Source organism: Rhinolophus ferrumequinum, chromosome 13 (genome assembly GCF_004115265.2).
Source record: "Rhinolophus ferrumequinum isolate MPI-CBG mRhiFer1 chromosome 13, mRhiFer1_v1.p, whole genome shotgun sequence".
NCBI lineage: Eukaryota > Metazoa > Chordata > Mammalia > Chiroptera > Rhinolophidae > Rhinolophus > Rhinolophus ferrumequinum.
The window spans coordinates 3,459,744-3,486,419 of NC_046296.1; the positions used below are offsets into that span (position 1 = coordinate 3,459,744).

At 41.2% G+C, this 26,676-nt stretch overlaps 1 protein-coding gene and 1 non-coding gene across 3 annotated transcripts; one reads left to right on the forward strand and one right to left on the reverse strand.

The window, feature by feature from the left end:
• Positions 1–7: 7 nt before the first annotated feature.
• On the reverse strand, positions 8–16,788 carry CNOT11 (CCR4-NOT transcription complex subunit 11). 2 transcript variants are annotated; one of them, XM_033124430.1, is made up of 7 exons: positions 16,194–16,788; positions 13,408–13,572; positions 10,640–10,792; positions 8,808–9,010; positions 7,333–7,535; positions 5,145–5,241; positions 8–294 (listed from the first exon to the last, which is right to left on the reverse strand). In XM_033124430.1, exons 1-7 carry the CDS (start codon positions 16,708–16,710, stop codon positions 157–159), a joined length of 1,476 nt encoding a protein of 491 aa, XP_032980321.1. In that variant the 5' UTR covers positions 16,711–16,788; the 3' UTR covers positions 8–156. The 2 variants fall into 2 exon arrangements, with proteins under 2 accessions (XP_032980321.1, XP_032980320.1); XM_033124429.1 differs by lacking the exon at positions 8–294 and adding an exon at positions 4,263–5,066 and having other exon boundaries at positions 16,194–16,786.
• On the forward strand, positions 113–228 carry LOC117033519 (small nucleolar RNA SNORD89). The gene has a single exon (XR_004424910.1). It is a non-coding gene; the product is annotated as a small nucleolar RNA SNORD89 (small nucleolar RNA).
• Positions 16,789–26,676: the final 9,888 nt, after the last annotated feature.

The following is a 26,676-nucleotide window of genomic DNA, read 5'->3' on the forward strand; positions in this document are numbered from 1 at the left end:
GTGGAAGAGACGTGGAAACGCAGCACCGTGTCAGGTAATGCTTCCTTGTACGCTGTCTTTTTAGGGATCTTGAATATACAAAGCCTTTCCTGAAAGACTGCTCCCTGTGGTTACTGAGGAATGATGACAATAAAAGGCCGAATTGCAGTGCGTCCATCAACAGTTTTCTCTCTTTGTGGGTGCACGATGACAACATCTCCTGAAGCGAACCATTGGTCTGACCTCAGTAACATCAGGACTGAAGCTTTGGACCTTGGGCAAGCTTTCCACGATAGGCATTCCAAGAGAGCTCAGCTATTTTTAGGAAAAAATAATCAGTGACCCAAAATAACCAGTGACCCTTGGACAACACTGGCCTTAAACAAGTAGTAAATGCGTACTTTGTACTTGCTGAATCAAGCATTGCTGGAATCAAGAGAGAGAAAAAGTAGTAATAGACCTTCAAGAACAGTTGTGTTCCCATTTGGATGAAATATCCAGTGTAACCAAATTCCCCAGTGAAGATAGCTTAGTCTGGCAACAGTTTCTTCTTTCGAGCACATTAAATTTTATTTGCTCAGTCAAGGCTGAGATTAAATCAGTAGATATCTATTGCTGAGTAGAATTTGAGGTAATTATGTGTATTGGTCAAAAGCACTTTCTTCGGGCTCAGTGTAAACCCTACTTTGATTAACAAAGCACAAGACATCCGCATAAACCAAAGCTAGTCTCGTGGTGTAATATACGTGTTGTTGTGGTACAATCACCAATTAGAAAAGCCACCTATACCTTTCGCAGTTAATTTAATTTCTGAAGTTTTAAAAATATAAGTATTTCATTTTTTAAAATTTTAAAAATATAAGTATTTCATTTTTTAAAATATATGTATTACTAGTTACAAATGTGAAATTTCTGCCATGTCAGTAATGCAGCTAGAAATTTACCATTCTAATAGAGTATTAAAATGAGTTGTGAATTGAAAAAATTGGCATTAATTTAAATTAGTATCAATAAAAAGTCAATCCATTCTTTTTAATGAAATGTAGGTTTGTGTATTATGGGCTAATGAGAAACCTGGGAACACCATTACTTCTGTGGGCTGACTACAGTTAGTGACTCCCAGGATTATATTTCATACTTGCTTTTGGAAGCATCTTGTGGATTTCCCCGAGAATAGTGACTGCATCAAATGATCAGACAGAAAATGAAATCAGCAAAATGTCTTAGGTAGCAGGTGTGAGAATTATAAAGAATAAGTTAAATTCTTCCCATGCGTTTTCTAGATACTTAAAATGTTATCTTAAAAACGTAAAATGTTATCTTAAAAGGGTATCACTCAGAATATCATTTAAAATAGGTATGTGATTCATCATTCTCCATAGGGAGGTGAGTCATTACAGAATGTATGAAATGGTGTGCATGCTGCTTAAAATTATGTAAAAATGTGTACGTACTTTATAAGAATAAAGTGATGCTATTTTTAAAAAATTGTTTAAATGAATAATAAAGTGATGCTATTTTTAAAAAATTGTTTAAATGAATGATAAACAGTTAAAGAGAATTATTTGAAATAGTTATATTTTGGGATCCCAAATAGGCTTTAAGTAACTTCTCTTTCTACCCTAAGATATTATTTGGTGCTCTCTTAACAGGTGATTTGAAGACATTAAAGCTAGAAATTGGAACCAGGAAATCTAAAGAATTCAAGATGTGTTTTAACATAACGGTTAAATGGAACTCACCTGAGTACACTAAAAAGTTGATTGCACAGTTATTGAATCCCAGGATTATAGTTTCTTGTATTTCAGGTAAATTTTCTTCTGCTTTTAAACGTGTGTAATAAAGAATCTGTCCCTGGTGTTCTAAGTCATGCCTCTGGTTTTATACATATATATATATAATATATATAAAATGTTCTCTAAATTTAACTACTATTCTTTGTGATTTATTTAAAATAAATTTAAGTCTTTTCTCTTTCAAGTTAACATCAAGACTGATCTTGAAATGATTAGACATACTCTGTTCACAGAGCCCACGTTTGCAGATTTGCCCGCTAAAGTTGATTTGTCTGTCACCCTAAATTAGTGTGAGCTGTACTTCTGCATGTGCACAGAGAGAGCAATGAAAACTTAGTTGCTTGACATGCGTGTTCCATTTCAGCTCGCAAACTGCCAACATGTCCTTTTCATGGCCTAGTTAGTGCCATTTTCTGAAATTTTGTACTTATTGTTGGTGATTTAAGTTTAAAATGGCTCCCAAGTGTAGATCTTAAGGGCTGTTTACTGTTCCTAAGTGTAAGGCTGTGATGTGCCTCACAGAGAAAATGGGTTAGATAAGCTTCAAGCTTCATTCAGGCACGAGTTCCAGTGCTCTTAGCTGTGAGTTCAATGTTATCGGAGAAATCGGTAGATCCTGCAGCCTAAGGTTGGGTTGCTTCCAACACTGGCAGTGGTTGAAACTTTGCCATTCCAAACAGTATTTGAATAATGAACTGTTTGGTTTTTTTCCCCAATGCTAATATGCAAAGAAAGCAGTGATACCCATTTTTAGGTACTGAGAGAAATCAAATTTGTTGCCATCATTTAAGATGTCTGAAGACACCCCTGTGACATCAACGTGGGTCCTTATGTCCTTTTAAGCAAATCCCTTTCATGAGGATACCTAAGATGAAATGTATTCTAAATCTACTGCCATTGTACTTAAAACCACTAGGCTGGACAGCAAAGGAAACCACCAAAACAAAAGGCATCCCACTGAATGAGAGAAGAGACTTGCCAATGATACATCTGATAAGGGGTTAATAGCTAAAATTTATTTAAAAAAAACTCATATACCACCAAAAAAACAAACAAAAAATGGGCAGAGGACCTGAAAAGACATTTCTCCGAAAAGGACATACAGATGGCCAAGACATGTGAAAAGATGCTCAATGTCACTAATCAGAGAAATGCAAATAAAAACCACAATGAGGTATCACCTCATACCTGTCAGAATGACCAGATCAATAAATCAACAAAAAAACAAGTGCTGGTGTGGATGGGGAGAAAAGGGAACCCTCGTGCACTGTTGGTGGGATTGCAGATTGATGCAGCCACCATGGAAAACAGGATGGGAGGTTCCTCAAAAAATTAAAAATAGAACTACCTCATGACCCAGCAATTCCACTTCTGGGTATTTATCCAAAGAAATCCAAAACAATTTGAAAAAATATTGCATCTCTGTTTACTGCAGCACTATTCACAATGGCCAAGACATGGAAACTGAAATTTCTGGTACATTTATACAATGGAGTATTATTACTCTGCCATAGAAAAGAATGAAATCGTAACCACTTGCAACAATATAGATGGACCTAGAAGATAGTATGCTAAGGGGAATAAGTCAGATGGAGAAAGATAAATAACATGATCTCACTTATATGTGGAATCGAAAGAACAAAAAACGAGCAAACAAAAATATTCATAGATACAGAGAACTGGTGGTTGCTAGAACGGAGGGATTGGGGGATGGGTGAGAAAGGTGAAAGGATTAGGAAGTACAAATTGGTAGCCACAAAATAGTCACGGGGAATATGGTCAATAATGTATGTAGGGTGTCAGATGGGTACTGGACTTCTCCATCGGGGGAATCATAGGTTATATATTATACCTAACCACCACGCTGTACTCCTGAAAGTAATATAAAATATACTGAATGTCAACTATAATACATATATACGGTCACGACACAAGGTACAGCATTGGGAATACAGTTAATAGCTATGTACAGTGTCATGGGTAGTAGACTTGGTGGGGTTATCACTTTGAGAGGGGTGGAAATGTCTAATCATGTGCTGTACACCTGTAACTAAAAACAAACAAAAAAAAACCCAGTAGGCTGGTTTTCTTAAACTTTTTGCCGAGGACTGAACTGGAGTGTAATTCCTGTTGGAAAAATTTTTTCCCTATAAAGTATATGCTTTGAAAACACCTTAGTAAGTGAGGAATTTTCCATGATTTCTTCAAGAAAAAAATACCATCAGAAAGTTTACATAAAAAAAGAACTTTAATGTAAGGCACTGTTGTCCAAAGTTAAATGAGGGATAACAACCCACAGGATGCCCCTCCTGCTCTCCCACTTCTCAAACAGGTCATCTGTCCCCCCAGGGGCAGAAGGGTACAGATCCCATCCAGCAACTTGACACGACAGTACTTCCCAAAGCACTGACTCTTGTTCTCCCTTAAACTAATAACAGAACAACTAATGAACATCTGGTGACGAAAAAAACGGCAAACTTTTTTTTGCCCCAAAAAGGGCTTCTAAGAGTTCCCAGGTTTATAAGAGGCCCAAGAAATGCATTTATTCTGTTGTCTATTAAGTCCACGTGACAGGAAAGGATAAACGTTACAAGTATGTCCTTTGGTTCAAACTCTGCTTAATGAGAGGTAAGAGCTATGTGCATAATGGGCTCAAGGCTCAAACTTCTGTTTGCCACTCGATTCAAGAACACTCAGGTGATTTCACCCCAGGTGCCATACAACCAACTCTTGAGAATATCTTCATTTACTCTCATTAAATATATTTAACATTTGAACCTTAGGAAAACTGCATTCTTATCAGAAGCCTGTAATTTGTGTTTTAAACAAAAACAGGCACCTTGCTTCTTTGGTGCCAAAGACCTCACCTATCTTTTGCAATAATTTTTTTCTGGATAACCATCAGTAAAACACCTAAGACATATTTCTGCAAGTTCTTATCAAAAATTCTTCTAAAGGAAGAAGTCATCCGGGAAAGCCAAACTGCTAAAGTGTTGTTTATATGCATTACACCAAACAACCCACTCAGATTTTTAACAATTTAAAAAATTAAATCCCAGTCCAGCTGAACAAGGGAGTGGTTGTGATGAGGTATTATTTTGTCATTTTGGTCTCAGAAGGTGTTTCCCCAGTATCTAGTGTCTTCAACAACCGGAAAAGGCCAGCAGCTTCTCGTATCCTACTGAACTCAATACAGAATGCCTGCACTTCTATAAACAAGTCCTGCACATTAATAATTTTGTTACGGATCAAGGACTGAAGAAAAACACACACAAGACGTACCAGACGATTCTGAAAAAGAAAAAAAATTTAGTGTGCCCATTTTCTTGGCAGGTATTTATAAAATTTACAAAAATTTCTATTACTTACCTGCATATATTTGTCCTTAATTTGTTCACAAGTGGAGATGCAATTTGATATATAAAGGTGAATAAATTCAGGAGGTAGATCAACAGCTGTAGTTAGTCTGTTGCATGAAGTTAGAAAGTTAGGGCTGTTCATTTTATTTGCTAACATTAAACCCCATTCATTAACCATAAAATATAAAATTTCCTTTGATCATTTAGTGAAAATTTCTGATATGACCAATTACCTAATTTTAAATATACTTAAGCAAATAAACCAAAGAGCCACACCCATTGTTTAATAAATGACATTTTTTAAATCTATAACATCACACATTGTAATTACTCATTAGGCAAATTTTTGAGCACTATGTTCCTCATGGTTCTTGGCTGAATCATAATTCAGTAATTATCTTCTAAGCTCTAATAATGATTGGCAATAATTCTATTCATTTATTAAAGCCTGATTACATGTAAACGCTAACTAAACAAGGCAGTGTGTCTGAAGGAGGTATAAGTTTAGTAATTAAACTGTGATGTGGATCTAAATGCCGAAATTAGGCATTTGCAAAAAGTAAGTGAAAAGACTTAGAAAAAATCTTAAAAGGGCCAATGACTTAAACTAACACCTAAGGAGAAATGACCTGAGTAGAGCTTGGAGTCGATGATTAGCGTGGCACACTCGGGAACATGGGAAAGCCTGGCTGCCATGTAACAGACGTGGTATGGTGGCCGCAATTTAGAGTCTCAAAGGGGGAGGCTGGTATTTTTCAAAGGACTCTGGAATGTTTTATGGGGAAAAAAGATGGGGTGGGAATTACATGTTCAGGGTATGCTATCCTAACTATACAATATATGAATTTCCAGAGAAAATTCTAAACTTCCTTGACTGGAACTTTTACCCCCAAGGCACTGAGGAATTAGTGGACCAGTACTCCAAGGAAACTGCCATAGCTTGCCAGGGTCACCACAACAAGTGTCTTTCACACTTAAGGGTGATGCACTATGATGGGGGGCGGGGGAAGAGGGGGTCAAGGAGAACAGACCTTGTCCTTGAAATTACTGAAAAAGATGCAGGTATTTTGGACTAAGTGCCAAACGTCTGGTAAAGACAATAACTGCTCCGAGAACATAGGGAAGCGGGGGAATAAATTAGCTCTCAGAGCTCGGTCAACCGAAAGGACTTGAACAGAATGCAGCCCGGGGAAGAGTGAGTCTTAACACAAGAGGAAAGGCTTCAACAAGGAGAAGGCAGAAAGGAAGCAGCGTGTTTTCAACAAAGCAGCTACCCAGTTTTGCCAGTGAAAACCTCACACTTCCTCACAACCCCACCCAAAAAGGACACACTTGCTTATGCACGCACACATTTGGAGATCACCTAGCTTCGGGCCAGGTGGTTTTTCACCACCTGATTAACTTAAAAGGACATGTTCTTTCATACACCTACAAGTAGGTTACAAAAAAGTAACCCCAACTGACAAACGAGAGTTCAAATAATGTGCTGTCATCGAGGTTCGGTTGCCTGCCACCAGAATGGATTTGCCCGCATAGCAGATCATGTGAGTTAGCACCCAAAACGGCACCGCAGGAGAGGGAGCCCAGGAGGAGAAGCCCAACGGGAGGGACTACCTCAGGCAAACCTGGACATGTGGCCACCCTAATATAACAGCTTAACAAAACAGAAGGCTGCCAAGCTACCCCCACCCAACAAGCCTATTCAATTCATAATTTACCTAAAACATTTGCAAGGCAAATAATACAAAACGGGAAAACTGCACAGAGGACACCAAGAAGGGAATGCGTGGTGTTTTCCCCACAGCGACAGCAGTAAGGAGGCTGAGAGGCGGGGGGAGGACTCGCAGGACAGCAGTCTCGGAATTCTCTCAGCTCGTCCCCATGAGGTACATAGCTTAGTCTAACAAACAAGAATGTAACATCTGGATTTGTGTAAGGTCAAGGATGAACAACTATACAGAGAGAAATTTCAGCAATTTTCATTTATGCTTCTATTAATACTAAATATTTGAAATCCTACTCTTTGAGTTCTTACTAGTGGATGTTAAATTTACACACAGTGAACATTAAGCCTCAGATTATTTAATGGGTTTTCTCAGGCTAACTATGTCAGAAAAAACAAACCTGCTCGTTTGTCCCTCCTAGTCGTTTAATCAGGATCTGTACACTCCCACGTTGGATCACCCACAACAACTTACCGATTTACAACTTCCATCGAATGGAGAGACATGTCCATGTTGACCAGGACCGAAAAGTACTCAGTGATCTGGCTGGACTGCATTAACTTCAGCAGCATTTCTATGGCCACTAGAGGGTTGTTCTCCACTAGGTCAGGAAGTTTGGCTGGAGTGAGGCCAATATGATAAACAAGTTTGGGGTCTTTTTCCAACTCACCAAGGAGCTAAACACAATCACATTTTAAAAAAAAAAAAAAAGAGAGAGAGGCTCTGGAGTCAAATTAGCTTTTCCTTTCCTGCATACAAAAATACGTATTTTATACAAAAAGCTATAAAATTATCTGCACTGAACCAACTTTATAAATTTCTTCCCTCAAACCCATGATCATAATGACTTGACATTTTTCAATTTACATTTGAATTGTAAAGATATTAAAATACACACAGCTTCAGGGCAGTTTATAAATATGCCCGTGATTCCTCCTGGGCATTAAACCAGACTCAATACCGTCTGGTTAGACAAAATACTGTCTGGATTGTAACATGCTTAGGTCCTCAGTAGGTTTCTTTTTCTGTCATCTGTTACAACCAAAAATAATCTTAGTTACCAACTAGTTCTCCCAAAAAGCACAGGCCAGAGACTTGATAAACATGAGAAATCCCTGAGAAAGGAGCAGGATGGGAAGAAGCAGACCTGACCTGCAACTCACCAGGTAGTAGTTTATAGTTAAGTCCCACTCACACTTTGTAATTCAAAAAGGTCTCAAAAACAATCTTTTCTACCAAACAAATACTTTTTCTTTAAAATTTTGCATGTTCTTTCCCCCAGCTACATGTACCACGGTGGACTGTTTCAGGCTGGTCTAGTAAGCAAAGTGAATTACGAACACAGCTATTTACTTGACTTTGAAAATAGTATTTTTGGTGGTAAACTAAACTGGAGCGTCAACATCTCCTGACAAGTCCTAATGTGAAAGTATGCAAACTGAATAAAAGTCCCCGACCAGAAAGCGTCCACAGGGTGTCTTTGCCTTCCCCCCAGGGGAGTCTTCTAGTTGGGCAGCAGGGGCTATTCTGATGCAAATCCACCACTAACTAGCCATGGGATGGGGGCGACTTTACCCTATCTGTGCCTTTTTCCTCCTCCCGAGAAAATGTTAATAAATCTGCTTACCCTCGGGAATTACTAGCCAGCTTCAGTGTAACGAGGTGAAGTGTCCAGCCACACACAGCAGGAGCAAAGTGCCAAAACGCAGACCCATCCTACCCCTCCTCTCCCAGTGTCAAACTATCCCAAACATTTGTAGTTATCAGACTTCTCGCCCCCCCCAGAGTGGAAGGTTCAGAACAGCTCCAGAGACCCCAAGCTCTGGATCCTCAAAACGGCCTATTATAGGCTCATGTTGACAGCAGCATTTCATTGGTCATTTATCATGTTATGAAAAACAAAAGGCTTGCTGGGCTAAAGATAAAAAAAGTTTGCAATAAATACATACCTGTGTTTGTTGAGGAGAAGATAAAGGGCTTTTGAAGGCTTTGGCCATTATTCGCTTGATCTCTACACCCGTGCTATTCTTAACACACATTGATTTGTCCCACTGGATCGAATGGTCAGGCTCTGTTGGGTTTAGCCATGCCAGCTCATCTTCACAGATGTGGAGTGGAGGTGGTGGGCGAATAAACTCCGGCCGAAAATGGCCTGTGAATGAGAGTAGCATCTGACCGCTTCTATCAGGAAGCTGACATCTGTACACATCTGTACCCATCTCACACTTAATGAAGAACACCTTTCTAATAAGGATAACATGAGAAAACTCAGACTTCAAAACCAGAAGCAGAAATGATGTAGGAAATCAGAGTTTTATTCGGAATACAGACAAGAAAATGAAACACTGATATTATTATGCCAGAGACCAAATTTATGTATTTGTGGAGGGAGGAGATGAAAACATTACCGCAATCTGACACCTTTTAATTCAAGCATGGTTACCACCCGATAGCAAAAGGACACAACCTATTTTATTGGTTAAAGTCTTTTGATGGGAAAAATGAAATATTATTCGATCTCACTCATCCTATTCTGAGTTGTCACTTCATTCAGAGACCACTATGACTTGTACCAGTTTTATCTTTGCATCTTATACCCTGAAGTGGCAAATTGCATGGAGATGAAATGGCAGGAAAGAAAAAAGTATGGCTGACTTTGGACATTCTCAAGTGAATCTGGAAACTTTCATAAATCCCTGAATTCACAAATGCCATATTCATTTTCATAAAACCATAAAAGTACAACAGGAAAATGAAGTGACTGAATGAACTATTTCATAAAACAAGATTGATCCCTAAGTTATAAACCCACTGAAATAAATGCTAGCTGAGACTTCTGCAAACAAGTTTCACACTAAGGGCCTAAGATGGGCCTACTCCAAATTAGAGATCATCCTCCAGTTTATTGAAAACGTGTTTTCTGGCTAAGAATCGACACTTTATCTTAAACTACACTATATCTTCACTTACATCACCGGAACTAGCATCTGAATCTCTTTTCAGACCATTTACAAAAAAGAAATGACGTTTTTAACACTTGACGAGAAGGACCACTTATGTGATGAAGAGGAAGTTCCGTGAGGTGGGGATGCCTGGTGTTTAGACCCACTTGACATCTGACTGATTTGCTTTTCGCAGACCTTCCCGTGGCCCAGGCAAGCCAAAGGTGTGCCTGACTGAGTATTGAATAAAACCAGTGTGTGCCATGGACCTGAGGCCAGCCAAGACTTCAAGTATTATTAAACCCAGAGGTCTACTGTAAGTGGCGTAAACAGTCAGTGTGAGTTTTAAACTTAAGAGGACACTATAATCTGGAGAACATGTTCTTATCCCTAAGCAGAAAGTGCACCTGTATCATTAAAACCACATAGCAGCCTATGAAACCAAAAGATGCAGCTATATTATTTCAAGTTCATAGGTGTTTGTTTTCGATTAAGAGCTTTTAGATCAGTAAACGTTACAATAGAGAAGGTAAGGATAGTGATGAGATTAATAGAGGTATAAAACAGAAAAGTAACAAGTTACAAAAACACTTCAGTAAAATCCGGGAATTTATATCTTCAGATATGCTGATGATAGATATGTAATAAAAAAAACTTAGTATGTAATTTTATCAAAGAGTGTAAATTACTGAGCATCCACTATGTTCTAGACACTATACTAGGAATTTTCTCATTAAATTCTAGTTTAAGCAGCAACAAAAATAACATGTTTCAGAAAACCAGAAAGTCTCAGGATGCTGATACAATAAAACCAACAGTATAAAATCATATATACCTACTTTCAATAGGTGGTTTTGGTCCACTGACTAAAGCTTCCGTGATCTGAGAGGCAACTGAGCTGTCAAATCCAGAATTTGAAGAATCCGGGTCTGGGTCACTGAGAATACTGGGGAAGCTCGCCTTACTTTGGGTTGGCAATTCAGACTGGCGTTCTGAAAATGGTAAAATAGGAGACATTTGAAAATTGAGGGTACCACAAGGAGAGTGAAAAGACAAGCTACTAACTAGGGAAAGCTATCTGCAACAAATAAGCAAAAGGCCGGATTCAGAATACCTATATACATTTTTTCAAAACTCCTACAAACCAATTTTTAAAGCAGGAAAAAATGGGCAAAACAATCATTTAAAAAAGAAAAAAGAAAAAAAGCTTGAATGGCCACAAAGAAAAAAAGCTTGAATGGCCACTAAACACCTGAAAATAGGTTCAATGCCATTAGGAACCAGGGAAAAATCAGTAAAAACACAAGATACTGTTATACACCTACCAGATTGGCAAAAATTAACAAGCCTGACATCAAATCAGAAGAGGATGTCAGGTAACTCACACATTGCTAATGGGAATGAAAAACAGCATGGCAACTTTGGAAACAATCTGCCATTACCTAGTCAAGTTTTACATGTGCTTACCTGCCCATCTAGAAGAAACACTTTCACATGTACGCCAGGAGAATATACAAGAATGTTCATAGCAAGAGTATGTCCATCAACAGTAGAACAGATGAAGAACCTGGTATTCCACTATATGGAATATATACGTGCATACAACTCAATAGCAAAAAAACAATCCAATTTAAAAATGGACAGGAGATCTGAACAGACATTTTTCCAAAGAAGACATCCAAATGGCCAACAGGTACATGAAAAGGTATTCAACATCATTAACCAGCGGGGAACTGCAAATCAATCTCTCAATGAAAATGTCACCTCACACCTGTCAGAATGGCTATTATCAAAAGGACAATATGATAATTGTTGGCAAAGATGTGGAGAAAAGGGAACCCTCATACACTGTTGTTGGGCATGTAAACTGGTGCAGCCACTATGGGAAACAGCATGGAAGTTCCTCAAAAAATTAAAAATAGAGCTACCTTATGATCCAGCAATTCCACTTCTGGGTATTTATCCAAAGAAAACAAAAACACTAATTCAAAAAGACATACGCACACGCATGTTCACTGCAGCATTACTTATTTACAGTGGCCAAGATATGGAAGTAACCTAGGTGTTCATCAATGGATGGACACACACACACACACACACACACACACACACACTCACTCTGGTCCCTGGATCCCAATGTAAAATCTGAATTCCGGACCTCTGCAGAGATCATCTATGTAGCCAGCTCCAGAGAAGAAAGGTGTATTTACTTTTTTTTTTTTAACTTGTGAAATGAATGGATTAGGACATCTTCAATCTGGGTAGGGGACAGCAACAGCACGTTTAGCTACTCTGTCAAGCTTCTCAGTCCTAACTCTAGTCATGTATTCTTCTCTGAACTTGATATTCTTTAAATTTCACAGGCTGACTCAAGTCACCTCAAGTTACAAGGGGGTCGGATTTGATTCTCCCTTTATTGAACACAAAGCTAGAACTCTCAGAACACACATCACTCCCGAAGATAAAGAATTGAAATTGTCTATCACTTCTGTACCCAGTTTTCATACTATCTTTGGTTAAGGAAACAATCATTTTATTTATGTTAATAGACAGACTGTATCTGGCACTAGTGGCTAATAAGTACTTTTGTGTACCTTCAATCTTAAAAAGATTTCTCTTGGTTTCAGAAAATAACTATTATTATATTAATACCCACTCGTTAAAAAGTGAGGTTCAAAATGCTCCAAGGAAACAGTAGTTTATTGAAAGATGTCACCTTACGTGAGCAGCCAAATGTCACAGGTGTGTTAAGTCTAAGGATGGGGCACTGTCAGAATTAACACCGCAGCTCATTTAATCACAAGCTCAAGTGTTCACAAATGTGGCTATATATTAAAATTCCCCTAATGAATCACTCTCAAGTGATAAGACCCACGCATCTGTATTTTTGCTTAGAGCAGGCAAGCAGACGGTGCCTCTTCTTCACTTCTTAGAGGCTAACCACCCAGTTCAAGAAGGCCCCCCTATTTCTATCACGACACACTTTTGCTTCAAGACCATCCATTTATTTGCTTACCTGTGTAGCACAGAAGGTGCCAAAACAATCTTAAAAACAGAGAAACAAAGTGGAGATCTCATACTTGCTGATTTCAAAACTTACTACAAAGTTACCATAATCACAAGTGTGGTGCTGGAATAAAGACAGACATATAAACCAGGGTACAGAACAGACGCCAGAAATAAACCCGCCCACATAGGGTCGAATGATTTTCAACAAGGGTGCCAAGAGAAAACTGTTTTGGCTATTCAGCATCCCTTGAGATTCCACGTGAATTTTATGATGGGTTTTTCTATTTCTGTGATTTTGGTAGGAATTGCATTGAATACGTGATCTCACTTTGAATAGAACTGACATGATAAATTTTTATTTTATTTTTTAAGCAGACTAAATTTTATCTTCTGAAAGTGGGAAAGCAATCTGTTCCACTAAAAACTCAAAATGAATTTATATGCCATATTAGCCAGGACCCAGTACTGAAGCTACGTTGTTTTCATGGAAGATACCAACCTTTTAGCAGTTACAAAGACCTTCATTTTAAGTGGAGACCTCAAGAAAAAACGCCAGTGCCACCACACTAGAATGCCCAAGCCACCGATTCCTCCTTACCAGCCAAGGCCAGCTGAAGCCCGCTTATATCTACAGACTGGCCCATGTTTCCAACGTCCATCAGTGCAATCTGTCGCGGTGTCTTTTTGAAGAGTTCCCTTGGGGGTGCCAGCATCAGCTGGGAAAGAAAAAATTTTTCTGGTGGAGTTATAGGAGGCAAAAATCCTGCAAACAAAGATGTACAATGATTAATTTTTAAAACTTAACATGAATCTGGTAAAATTAGCATTTGCTACTTGCCGTCTCGATTCACATATTTTCAAAACAAAATTATAATTAAGTTCAAGTTTCAATCATAATTAACTAAATATATACTTTTATTAAAGGTAATTAAATACGTCATTGGAAATGCTATGATTTGTGGCAGTATCAATGAAAACAAGGTTTTTGTAACTATTAAGAACTTTGTTTTTCACATGCCTCAATCCCTGCAAAGGCTAAAGCTTACATATGCAAGCAAAAACAAGTAAGAGAACTCCAGCACTTAGGAATGCTTTTTTTTCTTCTCTGCTGCTGCAGCCACTGCAGAGGTTGAAAAGAAGGAAGCAATCACCAATAACGCAAATACACTTCACACACCTGCTTCAATACAGTGACTGGTTCCTTTGGCCCCGTATTAACTGTTCACCATCCATCCTCCTGCAGCGTCACCAGACTCCGGTGACTCCGTTCCCTCCTCGCCATTCCCTCTCCCTCCTCTCTTGCCTGGACTATAGGACAGCCTTCCTGGTTTCCAAAGCAACCCCTTTTGACTCCTGACCCACCTACAGTCCACACCCCCACTTACCATTCTGCTATATTTCTAGGCACAAAACTGCTCACGTTACTTAACCTGTTTACACAGAATTAAACCCAAACTTCTGCACCATTTGAAAACCCTTCGTAACCTGCTCTGACCCCCTTTCCCGATCTCATCTCTTGAATTCCCCTCCAATGCCTGTATCCTACACTCCAGCTGCACAAAATCAGCTTCTCTGATTCTGGATTTCAAAACATCCAACAGAGCAAGTTCTTTGAAGAATACCTGGCAGGGCCACCCCTTTTCCTCCCCGCCACCATCTCTAACAGTTACACACTGGAGTTTGCTCTGTGCTACTGAGCATTTGGTATGTGACATGTAGTACAGCCCTTACCACACTGTGTTATGACTATGTTTATGTCTCCCCAACCAGCCTACACGCTTCTTGGGCACAGGGAAGCCTTCTGATTTACTTCCAGATACATTCTCAACCCTGGCTCTGCATGAGAATCATCTGAAAAACTTTTAAAAATACACTCCTTAGACACTCTAGGTGTACAATGTCATGAGCTTTGGCACCGATATTCCATTTATTTTTAAGCACCATCCCTACCTGCTTTAATGAAAGTAATGATGATAATGGGTAATACTTATTGTGACTACTTTTATTCCTAATAACTCTACCAGCAAGGAATTACCGGCATTTTACAGACGTAGAAACTGAGGCATAGAGAGGTGAAATAAGCCATCCATGGATTCCTTCCCTGGCCCATTTGTTTACAACGCAGTCTACAGTCTAGATCTAGGTTTCGACTCATTGCATTTGAGAACGACAGTATATAAATCATGGTTCTTTTGTCTAGCTCATGCAAAGAATTCAAAGGGCCCTGTGACCTAAATCCGTCAGTGTCCCCATCCTCTATGGGCTCCGTATGGAGGTGGGTTTTGACCACTCATACACATATTGCATTCACTTTCTGAGTATTCTCAAACTTCAGGACTGTACCCTAGGGGCATCTCACCCAACAAAAAAGTTGCCCCTCGTGGATAAGGGCAGTGCAGGAAACAAACCAGAAGACGCTCTAGATCCAGAGGGATGTCAGGCAGGACGACAGACTAGCTTAAAATGTAAAAGCCCTCCTGCACCATGAAAAACTGCATGGTATTAGCTCAAAATCTGCTGTCTTAGCCTTTTGACTCCTTGTAAAGCAGCCCTGCCTATAGAGTGATTTGCCCTTTACCCACGGGTGAAGGACACCAGGTTAAGGACTGGAAGATCAAGCTGTTTCCCACCTCTAACTACCTGGGCGTCCCCCATGACACTGGTCCTTCTCTAAGTCTTCCAGGTACCGTTATACTTGTCACCATCCCCTCTGTGCCTTTCTCCTCTCCTGGCTGCAAGTCTTCTCCCAAAGTCAAGTCTCATAAAGCATCTCTTGAGTTAAAAATAAAATTAAATAAGAGGCAGCCTCGCATGGGGCCACTGATCTGATCTTACCAATGTTGCACACAGTTCACATAATGCGTTTTCTGACCTCGGCGGTGAATTTGAAACTATCTATCCTCTGCTCCCATCACATTATCCAAGGGCACCTAACAGTCCAACAAAGATGGCTGCAAAGTCCTTAAAAGCTGTTTAATGTGTTTCCACCCAAAACTTCGGGTTCTGAACAATGGCCTCTACTTACTCGTCTGAAAGTTAAAGCCAGGGACAGATCGGTGGGTCACTAGTTACAATTTCACACCCCTCAGACAAGCTTTACAAGAACGAACTGTATTTAAGGTACTAAAAATGTCAAGCCCCCCACTGCGCTGCATAATTTGAACGGCCTGTACTACTGAGAAAAATCATCTTCGATGCCATGAACTTGTAATTAAGCTACCACTTCTCCATACTTTAAAGGTGGGGGAGGCAGAGATAATTTCAAAAGGAGAGCTCATTTCACTTTCGGGGCAATTTCCGACAGCGCAGGTGGAAAACCGACGAACCTAACTATCCACAACGCACACCGGGCTCCGGGAGCGAAGGGCCGGCCGCGGCGCTTACCCGAGAGCGGTGGCCGGTCCGGCTCCTGGCCGCCGCGGGCGGGCGGCGCGGGGTTGAGCAGGTGCGCGAAGCTGGCGGCGAAGGGGTTGGCGGCCAGCGGCTCGGTGCGGTACATCTCCCACAGCAGGTAGAGCGCCGTGAGGCGCTGCGCCGCGCTGGGCAGCAGGTCCGGCTGCTGCAGGAGCATCACGAGCACAGAGCCCAGGCGGAAGTGGTCAGCCTTGCTGAAGTAGTGGTGGAAGGCGGTGGACAGGCCCTCGAAGGTGGTGCCGCCGCCCGCCTCCTCCGAGATGATGCTCAGCAGGCTCGAGAGCTCCTTCGGGGTCAGGCTCATCCTGCCCGCAGGGCCCCCCGGGCCTCCACTGCCCGGCCCGGGGCCTCCTGCTCCGCCTCTGCCGCCGCTGCCGGAGACCCCCGGGCCGCTCCTGGACGCCGCCCCCACCGCTTCTCGGGCCCCTCTTTGCTCCGCAGCGGTCAGAAGCCGGCCAGACGCCGCGCTCGCCCCGCCGCCGGGCATCAACCTCTCTCGCCTGTCCCGCTTCCCGGCCGGAGTGGCCCTAACGCCGGCTCGCTCCGTCCCGCGGCCGTAAAGCGCGCTGTTACACGACAGCGTCGCAAACCAAACTCGTCGGGGAAGCCAGGGCGTCGCAAAGGGCTGGGCAGCGCGGAGCGAAAGCGAGGCTGGTGGAGCGAAGCCAAGGAGAGGATCCGGAGATGGGGTGGGCGGGGTCAAGAGGCCGGAAGTGGGGGCGGGCCTGCACGGTTCCGCTCAAAAACTGCGGGGGTCTACGTGTTGAGGAGTGAGTTCCCGGCGGAGTTCCGGGCACCAGGTGGTCCCACTAGCTGGGGGCTACATTGTTTGGAAAAGTGCGTCTTAGATTGTAAATGGTTTTCTTAATATGACATACATGACTCTTGGTGGTAAAAAAAAAAAAGTTAAGTGCAAGTCACTAACACATTACTCATAATCAAAGTTAATTTCCAGTTTTACACTCCTTTTTGCAGAAATGGAATCATATTGCACAGGAGCGTTTGTACATCGTATTTTAACAAGATTTAGGAGGAATGTTTCCAGTAAATATTTACAAAATTGTGCAACTTTTTACATAGTTTGCCCTAGGACGCTGATTCTGGGCCTTGGCTGCTTGTTGGAAGCCCCAGGGCGTCTAAAAATGCTAGTGCCTGGTCCCACCCCCAGAGATGTTGACTCAGGTATTACAAAACAAAAACCAATCACCTCCCCAGGTGACTAGCATGCACTCTGGTCTGAGAACCACCTTGTTTCCCAGACTTGCCCAGCTTCTCCCTGGATCCACAGAAACCTACAGGCACATTTCACCATTAGTTCCCACCAGGTGAGTTTGGGAAATCCAGTGTGCACTAAACAGTGCTAGCAGTTTAAGAATTATTAAATTAAGCACCAACTTAATTGTAAAGTAAAATTGAAGGGAGAGAAATTGCTGCGTGACCACCAGCATATTCTAAAGGCTTCTTTAATTTACTGCTAGATTACCCTCTAGAAAGTTCCTGCCAATTGACATTCTTAATAGCAACTGTTAAAAAACAAAATTTAAATCTGAAGATCTAATTGGTTTCATTGAGCAGATTCATGAACCAGGCAGCATCCCATCTAGTAGTAAATAACAGAGAAGTGCTCCAAGGGGCTGTACAAAATTGAAGGTTTTTATAGGAAACTGAGTGGGACAAGAAAGTTATTAGCAAAAGAAAACAAAGATTGTTTCAGGCAAGGTCATCTATCTTTGGAGGAAGGCTGACAGGGTTCTTATCAGACAGATTACCTCACAAGTGTTGATCAGGAAATTCCAGACTGATTGGTTTATGATCACATTCCTGAGCCTACATATGTAAGTTTAACTTTTTTTTTTAAGATGTTTCAAAATATTGAAACATTATAATAACCCGCCTCTACCCCCAGAACTTGTGAAAGAGAAAACCACATGCCAAAATGGCATCACTCATGCTAAAAGCCCATGATACCAAACCTTGATTTAATACCTGACCTAATTGCTGTTTCAACCTCTCTCAGAAATGTAATCTTAATCAACCAGTCTGGAATTTTCTGGTCAAGCACCAGCAAGGTAATCTTTCCCTCAGTCATCTCCATTCCCCCATAGAAAGAAGAGGCAATCAGCATGATAAAAACTCTTTCTCATTCTCTTTCCCCTCAAAAAATGGCCCAGCCCCAAAACAATCCTTTTTTTCCTTCTATCAATAGCTCCCTTGGCCTACCATTCCTGTAAAAGCCTTCCATTTTGCACATTCCCTCTGAGTGGCCTTCTAGTGGATAGATGGGATGTTGCCCGATTCATGAATTGCTTAATAAAGCCAATTAGATCTTCAAATGTACTTGACGTTTGCTTTTTAACAAACTGCTTTTCTTTAGGAACACTTTCAAAATTAAGATGATAGCCAGAGCTTCCTACATATTCCCTGAAAACAACTCTCAGGCCCTGAATTAGTTTCCTGGTAACCACAAGCTGGGTGGCTTAACCCAATGGAAATGTGTTCTCTCACAGCTCTGGAGGCTAAAAGTCCAAAATGAAGGGGTCAGGAGAGCCATGCTCCTTCTAAAGGCTCTAGGGAAGAATTCCCGCTTGTCTCTTCCCAGCTTCTGGTGGTTGTCAGCAGTCTCTGGTGTCCCTGGTCTTATGGCTGCACCATTCCAACCTCTGCCTCTGAGGTCACTTAGCCTTCTTCCTCGTGTGTGTGTTTCATATGACCTTCTTATGAGGAAACCAGTCATTGGATGTACGGCCCACCCTAATCCAGTATGACCTCATCTTTACTAATTATATCTACCAAGACCCCATTTCCAAATAAGGTCACATGCTGAACTTCCAGGTGGATATGAATTTTGAGTGACACTATTCACCCCAGTAGAGGCCCTAAGTTCTCCTGAGCATATGGCTTGGTAGTTCTTCTTCACATCCAACTCATTTCTACCTTTATATTTGTTAACCTAAAAATAAAAGGCCCAAGTGAGAGACAGCAAACATTTATTTGAGACCAAAAGAATAGCAATTTGGGAAACACTGATGCAGACAGAACCCCAAATAGTGTTCCTATCAGGAGATTTGGAGGCAAAGGCATGGGGTGTTTATGAGAAACGGACAGGACAGGCACATCAATAGAAGGAAGGCATTTCTATTGGTGAAGGTAACCAAACAACAGAGTGATGTTCATTCTAAACAATGTTTATAATTTTCAGTCCAGTTGTTATCAGTCATAATATCTGCTTTCTTGTTCTCTCTCCAAATTCTTCTTTGGTCTTGTCTACTCCACTGGCTGGGGACCCTGACTTGAGTTTGCCAGATCCTTTAGGGTTTGGAGCTCAGTTATGGCTGCCTGTAGAGTTGGTCAGTGTGGGGACAGAGCCCCAGAGAGCAGTTTCCAGGCTCTCGGCCTCATGCGGAAAGGTGCTGGCTCAGGTAGTAGATGGCCGTCAGCTGTGGCTGGTTGGCCGTCGGCTGTAACCATTGAGCCATTGGCCACTAATATAACTGCCGTGGCTGCGTTGGGGAGTCGAGGAGAGTGGAGGGAGGTCAGAGAGTCGGTCGGTTGGCAGAAAAGCGGACAGCAGGTCGCAGGTCGTGTGAATCCAGCCTCCAGTGAGACTATAATGGTATGACTCCCCTTCCTATGGCTCCGTGGGTGTTCCTTTTTGGCCTCACCATGTCCTGCATTCTTCTTGTGTGGGGAGCGGGAGCTGAGACCCCGCCTGTCACCCCGCGTGACAGTCAGTTTTCCCCAGCTGGCTCCAGGACTGGCAGGTCAGAGCTTATTGTAGTTCTGTGGTCTAGAGCTATCAATATGACCCAAGATGAGGGTGGGACTGCTTAGGACACTGAACACGTAAAGGTAAGACATCTTTGGCCTAATTTTTAAATTAATACTAGAAAGAATGTCAGTATTTCAGAGATCTTTGTACTACGTGGATGAGGTGCCTTGAGAATTCAACTTTTACTGATGAGGTTAGCAGATTAGATCTAATGATATAGCAAGGGTCCCAAATCATTTGATTTCATTGTAACTGTTGGTCAGTCCTGAAGATGGAGCTCATTGTTGGCATTGGCAGGCTCAACATGTCCATGGCATACACAGCCATGTCAGTCACTTTTTTTCTCAGATCTAAGCTTTTTTGATGCTCTCACGTTTCCTCCTTTTCTTCCAACGATCAGCCTCTGAAGGGGTAGACAGCAAAAATCCAGAGATCAAAGCATGCACAGGCATCCTGGCCACCGTTGTACCATGCACGTATGTGACATTTTGCCTCCAGTCATGCTGGTCATAGTAGACAGCGCAATGCCAAGATAACTTTAGATCACACATACCAAATTGAGTACATCTAGGACATAGCAAGACTCATCAGCTTCTCCTCTGAATATTGAGTTGGCTTTTGCAGAAAGCAAGTCACACATTTATTATAATAAATAATAACCCCCACCCCGAGTTTCCTTTCCTGGGTAACAGAGAAAATCCACAGGAAAGCGTCCCCCTGCCTCATCTGATCTATCCTGAGAAAGAGGGGAGTTTTCTTTTCTTTTTTCTTTTCTTTCTTTTTTTTTAAAGAATTAATCTTTCTTTGTGGATTGTTTTAGCATATTTATTATAGGGCCTGTAATTTAGGAAAACCTCTAATCTTAGTCTCTAAATGGCTGGTGGGGCTTTCAGAAAAATAATTTGGTAATATGCACTAAGAGTCTGAAAAATATTGATATCCTTTTGTCTAAATAATTCTATTTCTGAAAGGCTATCTTAAAGAAATAAGAATCAGGAAAGCCCTTTTGGACGAGATAGTCACAGCATTTATTGTCATCAGCAACACCTAAATGTCCAACAATAGGGAATAACTACAGCAAATCTACCAGCAGGAATATTGTAAATGTTGTTTACACAGTTTAAACATGTAAATGTTGTTTACACAGTAAATCCATCTGTGGAGTACTACTCAGCAAATAAAAATGAATGGACTGTTGGATGGATCTGAAGAGAATTCTGCTGGGTGAAAAAAAGCCATTCTCAAAGGTCACACATTTATGATTCCATTTATATAACGTTCTTGCAATAACAACATTTTAGAGATAAAAAAAATAGGTTAATGGTTTCCAGAGATTAGGGATGGTTGGGAGCAGAGAGATGGGCGTGACTCCAACAGGGTCGCAGGAGGGAGCTTTGTGGTGATGGAACACTTCTGTATCTGAATTGCAATGGTAGCTACATAGGTGTACAAACGTGATAAAATTGCATAGAACTACACAGGTCCATTGTAACAGTGCTTATTTCCTAGTTGTCGTTGTGTACTCTAATTATGTAAGATGTTGTTACCATTGAGAGAAGCTGGGTGAAGAGTACAGGGGAACTGTCCCTACTTTTTTTTTTTTTTTTTTGCAATTTCCTGTGAATCTACAATTATTTCAAAATAAGAAGTTAAAAATAAAATAGCAACATTCCCATGGCATAATGCTAATTGCAAAAAGCAAAAATAAATGTGGTTTTGTGTGTGTGTGTGTGTGTGTGTGTGTATGTATGCATATACACACATATACATAATGTTGTAAACAGTGGTTGTCTTTATTTATTTATTTATTTAAAGATTTTATTGAGGAAGGGGAACAGGACTTCATTGGGGAACAGTGTGTACCTCCAGGATTTCTTCCAAGTCAAGTTGTTGTCCCCTCAATCGTAATCGTAATGGAGGGCGCAGTTCAGGTCCAGTTGCCAGTTGTTAGTTGCAGGGGGCGCTGCCCACCATCCCTTGCGGGACTCAAGGATTCGAACCAGCAACCTTCTGGTTGAGAGCCCACTGGCCCATGTGGGACTCGAACTGGCAGCCTTCAGCTTTAGGAGCGTGGAGCTCCAACCGCCTGAGCCACCGGGCTGGCTCCCAGTGGTTGTCTTTGGTTGGATACCCTTTTTTTTTTTTGTGACTTCCAAATAAACATGTATTATTTTTTAGGATGGAAAAATTTTATTGGAAGACAGAAAACATCCATTACAAGTGAGGGGTTTTTGGAATTTGTGCTTTTTACTCTGGCATCTGCCTGTGTGTTCTTTCTGCAGTCTCCCCGTTGCCCAAACTGAAGGAATGCGAAACATTTCTTCTTGGTTCTACCTCCTGAGACTCTGGTCTGCTCCTTTCCAGGTTGTTGACAGCAGAGTCAAGAGTGGAACACTATACAACACAAAGCAAAGCAGTCTAAGTCTCCCTGGGGAGCAGTCTAACAGCTCCTGTGGTTGGTTTGTTTCTTAGCCCTCTCAGTGTTTCTCTCAGAAAAACTGGGAGAGACAAAAAAGAGAGGGAGGCAGCTTCAGTGGAAACATTTGGTTTTCCGCCCATCAGATGAAGGGCCGCCTCCTGTGATCATGTGAGCGTCAGAAAGCTCTTTCCGTGTCAATTCTCCCCAGAGCCCTTCTATATTCCGCATGGAGTCATCTGTCATTTGGGGTTTCTTCTTGATTGGGGACATTCAAACGACGTGACCAACCATGGCCGAAGAGTAGTAAACAGGGAGGTAAGCCCATGCCTCCAGAATCAGGCTCGCCTGGTCTGTGACATGGGCGCCGCTCAGTGAACACCTGCCAACCCCTATTGTCATGCCCCGCGTGTACCAGCTGGGGGCGCAACATGAATGAGACCCAGTCCCTGCCCATCAGGCTAGATGACAAGTTTAATGTTTTCATCCTGCATTGTAACCTTGGGCAAGTTGTTGACCCCTCCACCCCGAGCCTCAGTTTCCTTTCCTGGGTAACAGAGAAAATTCACAGGGAAGCATCCCCCTGCCTCATCTCATCTATCCTGAGAAAGAGGGTAGTTTTCTTTTCTTTTTTTTTTTTTAAGAATTAATCTTTCTTTGTGGATTGTTTTAGCATAAAACTGGCTTTACTGTTCACCTTCTTCATTAAAACTTTTATTTTAGCCTTTGGATTACTTCAACGTGACACATCTGACATGAAATTAATCTCAAGCATTTCTAAATCCCTCCGATGAAAAAGACCAAACCTATGGATATAGATCTTTCTGAACACCCCTTTCATTCCTGCAGCAATAAATGGTCCTGCTGAAGACAACTAGGAGTGTCATTTCGTCCATTAATGGCAATAGCAGAATTGAAAAACAGCTATAAATTGTAAATTGTGACTTATAAACTCAAAAGGGGAAACAAATGAAGAACTAAGTGGTTACAGTTTTCGTTTCCCTGTTGAAGATGATTTTGAACTCTTTGACTGCTTGTTGTTGTTTTTTTGACTGCTTCTGTCTTCATTTAATTACGTTGAAACTCATTCAGCATGGCCAAAAATAATTTAGTTAAGAGCTATAATGCAGGTGCTTTGGCATCTGTAAGGTGATAAATAGTGAGACAGGATTTTCATGAACCATCCCAATTATTGGGAACGGAACATACGGAAAACAGACTTGTGTAGCATGGTGTGATAGTTAAGAACATGGGACCTGAAGCCAGCTGGCTGGTTCACAGTCCCCACTCCGGTTACCAGCTTGTGAATTGAGATGTCAGTCTCAGTTTCCTCATTTGTAAATGACAGGTCTAAGAGTACAGGCAGACCTCGGAGAGACCGTGGATTTCGTTCCAGACAACTAATATCAAGCGAGTCATCATCATTTGGTTGCTGGAGGGTCTTGCCTTCAATTTGTACAAACTGCAGAATCTGTGAAGCACAATAGACTGAGGGATGTGTTGGGGTGGCCGGTTAGCTCAGTTGGTTAGAGTGTGGTGTTCTTAACACCCAGGTTGCCGGTTCGATCCCCATATGGGCCACTGTGAGCTGCGCCCTCCACAACTAGATTGAAACAACTACTTGACTTGGAGCTGATGGGTCTTGGAAAAACACACTTAAAATAAATAAATAAAAGTTAACAAAAACACGAGAGATGTGTGTTCCAACTTCAGAGGGTTATTGTAAACAAGGTAATGACTATACAGGCTTGACACAGTGCCTGGCACACAAAACCCTGGCTCTCATGACATTTAAGATCATGTGCATCCAGGCCCTGGGGTTTATAGACTGCCCAGCGTCTCCTGGACGCTGCCTCGCTGTCTAAGGACTTCAGCTTTCCCTGTCTAGACCAGCAGTACTCAAATTCACTGGTCTCAGAAACCCTTTATACTCTTAAAGTTATTGAGGACCCCAAAGAGCTTTTGTTTATATGGATTATATCTGTCAAGATTTACCATATTAAAAATTAAAACTGATAAAATGCTAAAATATTTATTCACTTAAAAATAACAATGAACATGGCCACTCTTTTCTCTTCCATGAGAAGAGCAGCGTTACGGTTTTTCAAGTGACTGTAACATCTGGCTTAATGGAAGAGAGCTCGGTTCTCATGTCTGCTTCTGTAATTAAATTGTTGACATATGTTGTTTCAGTTCCTGTATGGGCAGACAATCCAGCCTTACTTAGATATGAGTTGAAAAGGGAAGAGTATCTCAATAGCCTTTTTACATAACTGTGGCTATTCTTGGATACAACACCAAAACTTAACAAGTCGTAGTTTCTGTATAATGTCGAATCTGAAAACATGTCAGTGAATCGTCATAGTCAGTTACATTAAAATCCATTGATCTCTCTTGCACATTGTGTATAAAAATATCATGGCTGATCTGGAGATTATCATACATTAGTTATTTGGAAAACATTGTTCACAGTGATATGCTGATCTCCCAAATGTTGATATACTTCATTATACAATATACTCGTAAAAATCACATTTATTAATATCATCACTGATCTCATCAGAAAAGTATTTTAAGTATTGAGAAGCTGTGAAGCTCACAGTGGCAGAGATAAGTTTAGAAAATTCTAACTTTCATGTGACTGCTCAAATTTTATCATTGGCAACAGATACTTTTAGTAGTTTTCCTTGAAGTGATAGGCTCACTTCATTCATTTTCAAAAAAACATTGGCCAAGTGCCTAAATCTGAATAGTTTGTCTGCTACCCATCCTTTCAAGGAAAAAGGGTGTTCCATGAAAAAAGTGGCTAATTTGGCTCATGAGTCAAACAATCTCTGAAGTGCTTTTCTTTGAAACAACAGTGGAAACAGCAGGATTGCTTTATGTGTACTTGCCATTTTGCCAGATAGAATGTTAAAAAGGCATGTGCACAGGGGATGAGATTTAATAAAATTAATAACATCTACTGCTTCATCAAGAATTTTTACATAGAACTGGCTCTTATTCCTTTTTTAATGTGGGTACGTAGCAGTGAAGAATATGACGACTAGAATAGCTTGTGCCACTGCCTTGATTTATGCGTTAGAAAGAACCACCCATTTTACCCAGCACTGCCATTACACCATCAGAGCAAAGGTCCACGCAAGAAAAAGGTGAATAATGTGTTACTTTTATTATGAAAAGAAGTTTGATGTCACCAACATCCTGAAAGGGTTTTGAGTATCCCACCAAGGTTCCTTGGACCACACTTTGAGAACTGCTGCCTTAGCCCATGGATCGGCAACCTTTTCTCTGTAAAGAGCCAGACAGCAGCTATTTTGTGAGGTCGGACAATTAAGTTTGTGAACTTGTTGCAATGCTGTTGCTAACCTTCTTTGCTATCAGAGGGATTATTCATTATGAATTTGTACCAACTGGATGAACAGTTAACCAAGTTTATTATTTGGAAGTGCTGAAAAGGTTGCGTGAGAAAGTTAGATGACGTGAACTTTTCACCAGCAAGTCATGGCTCTTGCATCACGACAATGCACCAGCTCACACGGCACTGTCTATGAGGGAGTTTTTAGCCAGTAATCAAATCAGTGTATTGGAACACCCTCCCTACTCACCTGATCTGGCCCCAATGACTTCTTTCTTTACCTGAAGATAAAGGAAATATTGAAAGGAAGACTTTTGGTGACATTCAGGACATCAAGGGTAATACGATGACAGCTCAGATGGCCATTCCAGAAAAAGAGTTCCAAAAATTGCTTTGAAGGGTGGACTAGGTGCTGGCATTGGTGCATAGCTTTCCAAGGGGAGTACTTAGAAGGTGACCGTAGTGACATTCAGCAATGAGGTATGTAGCACTTTCTCTAGGATGAGTTCACGAACTTAATTGTCCACCTTGTAGGCTTTGTGGCCATATAAAGTCTGTCATGACTACTGAACTCTGCTCCTACAAAAGAAAAGCAGCCATACATAATCTGGAAATGAAAGGGTGTGGCCATGTGACAATAAAACTTTATTTGCAAAAACAGGCAGATGAGGCCCAGGTAGTAATTTATTGACCCCTGCTTTAGACAGTCCAAACTGTTTATGGGTTTGCAATCACAAGATGACTATTCATGTAACATCAGCCAATCAAATCCGATTTGTTACACAACAAAATTTACCCCACCATTCCTGTCTCATACACCTCTTCCCCACACCCTCATAACAAGATGGATCCTACTCAGTCCTGGCATTGCACTTGTCAGAGTGGCTTTGGTCAAGGTCCCAACTGAAAA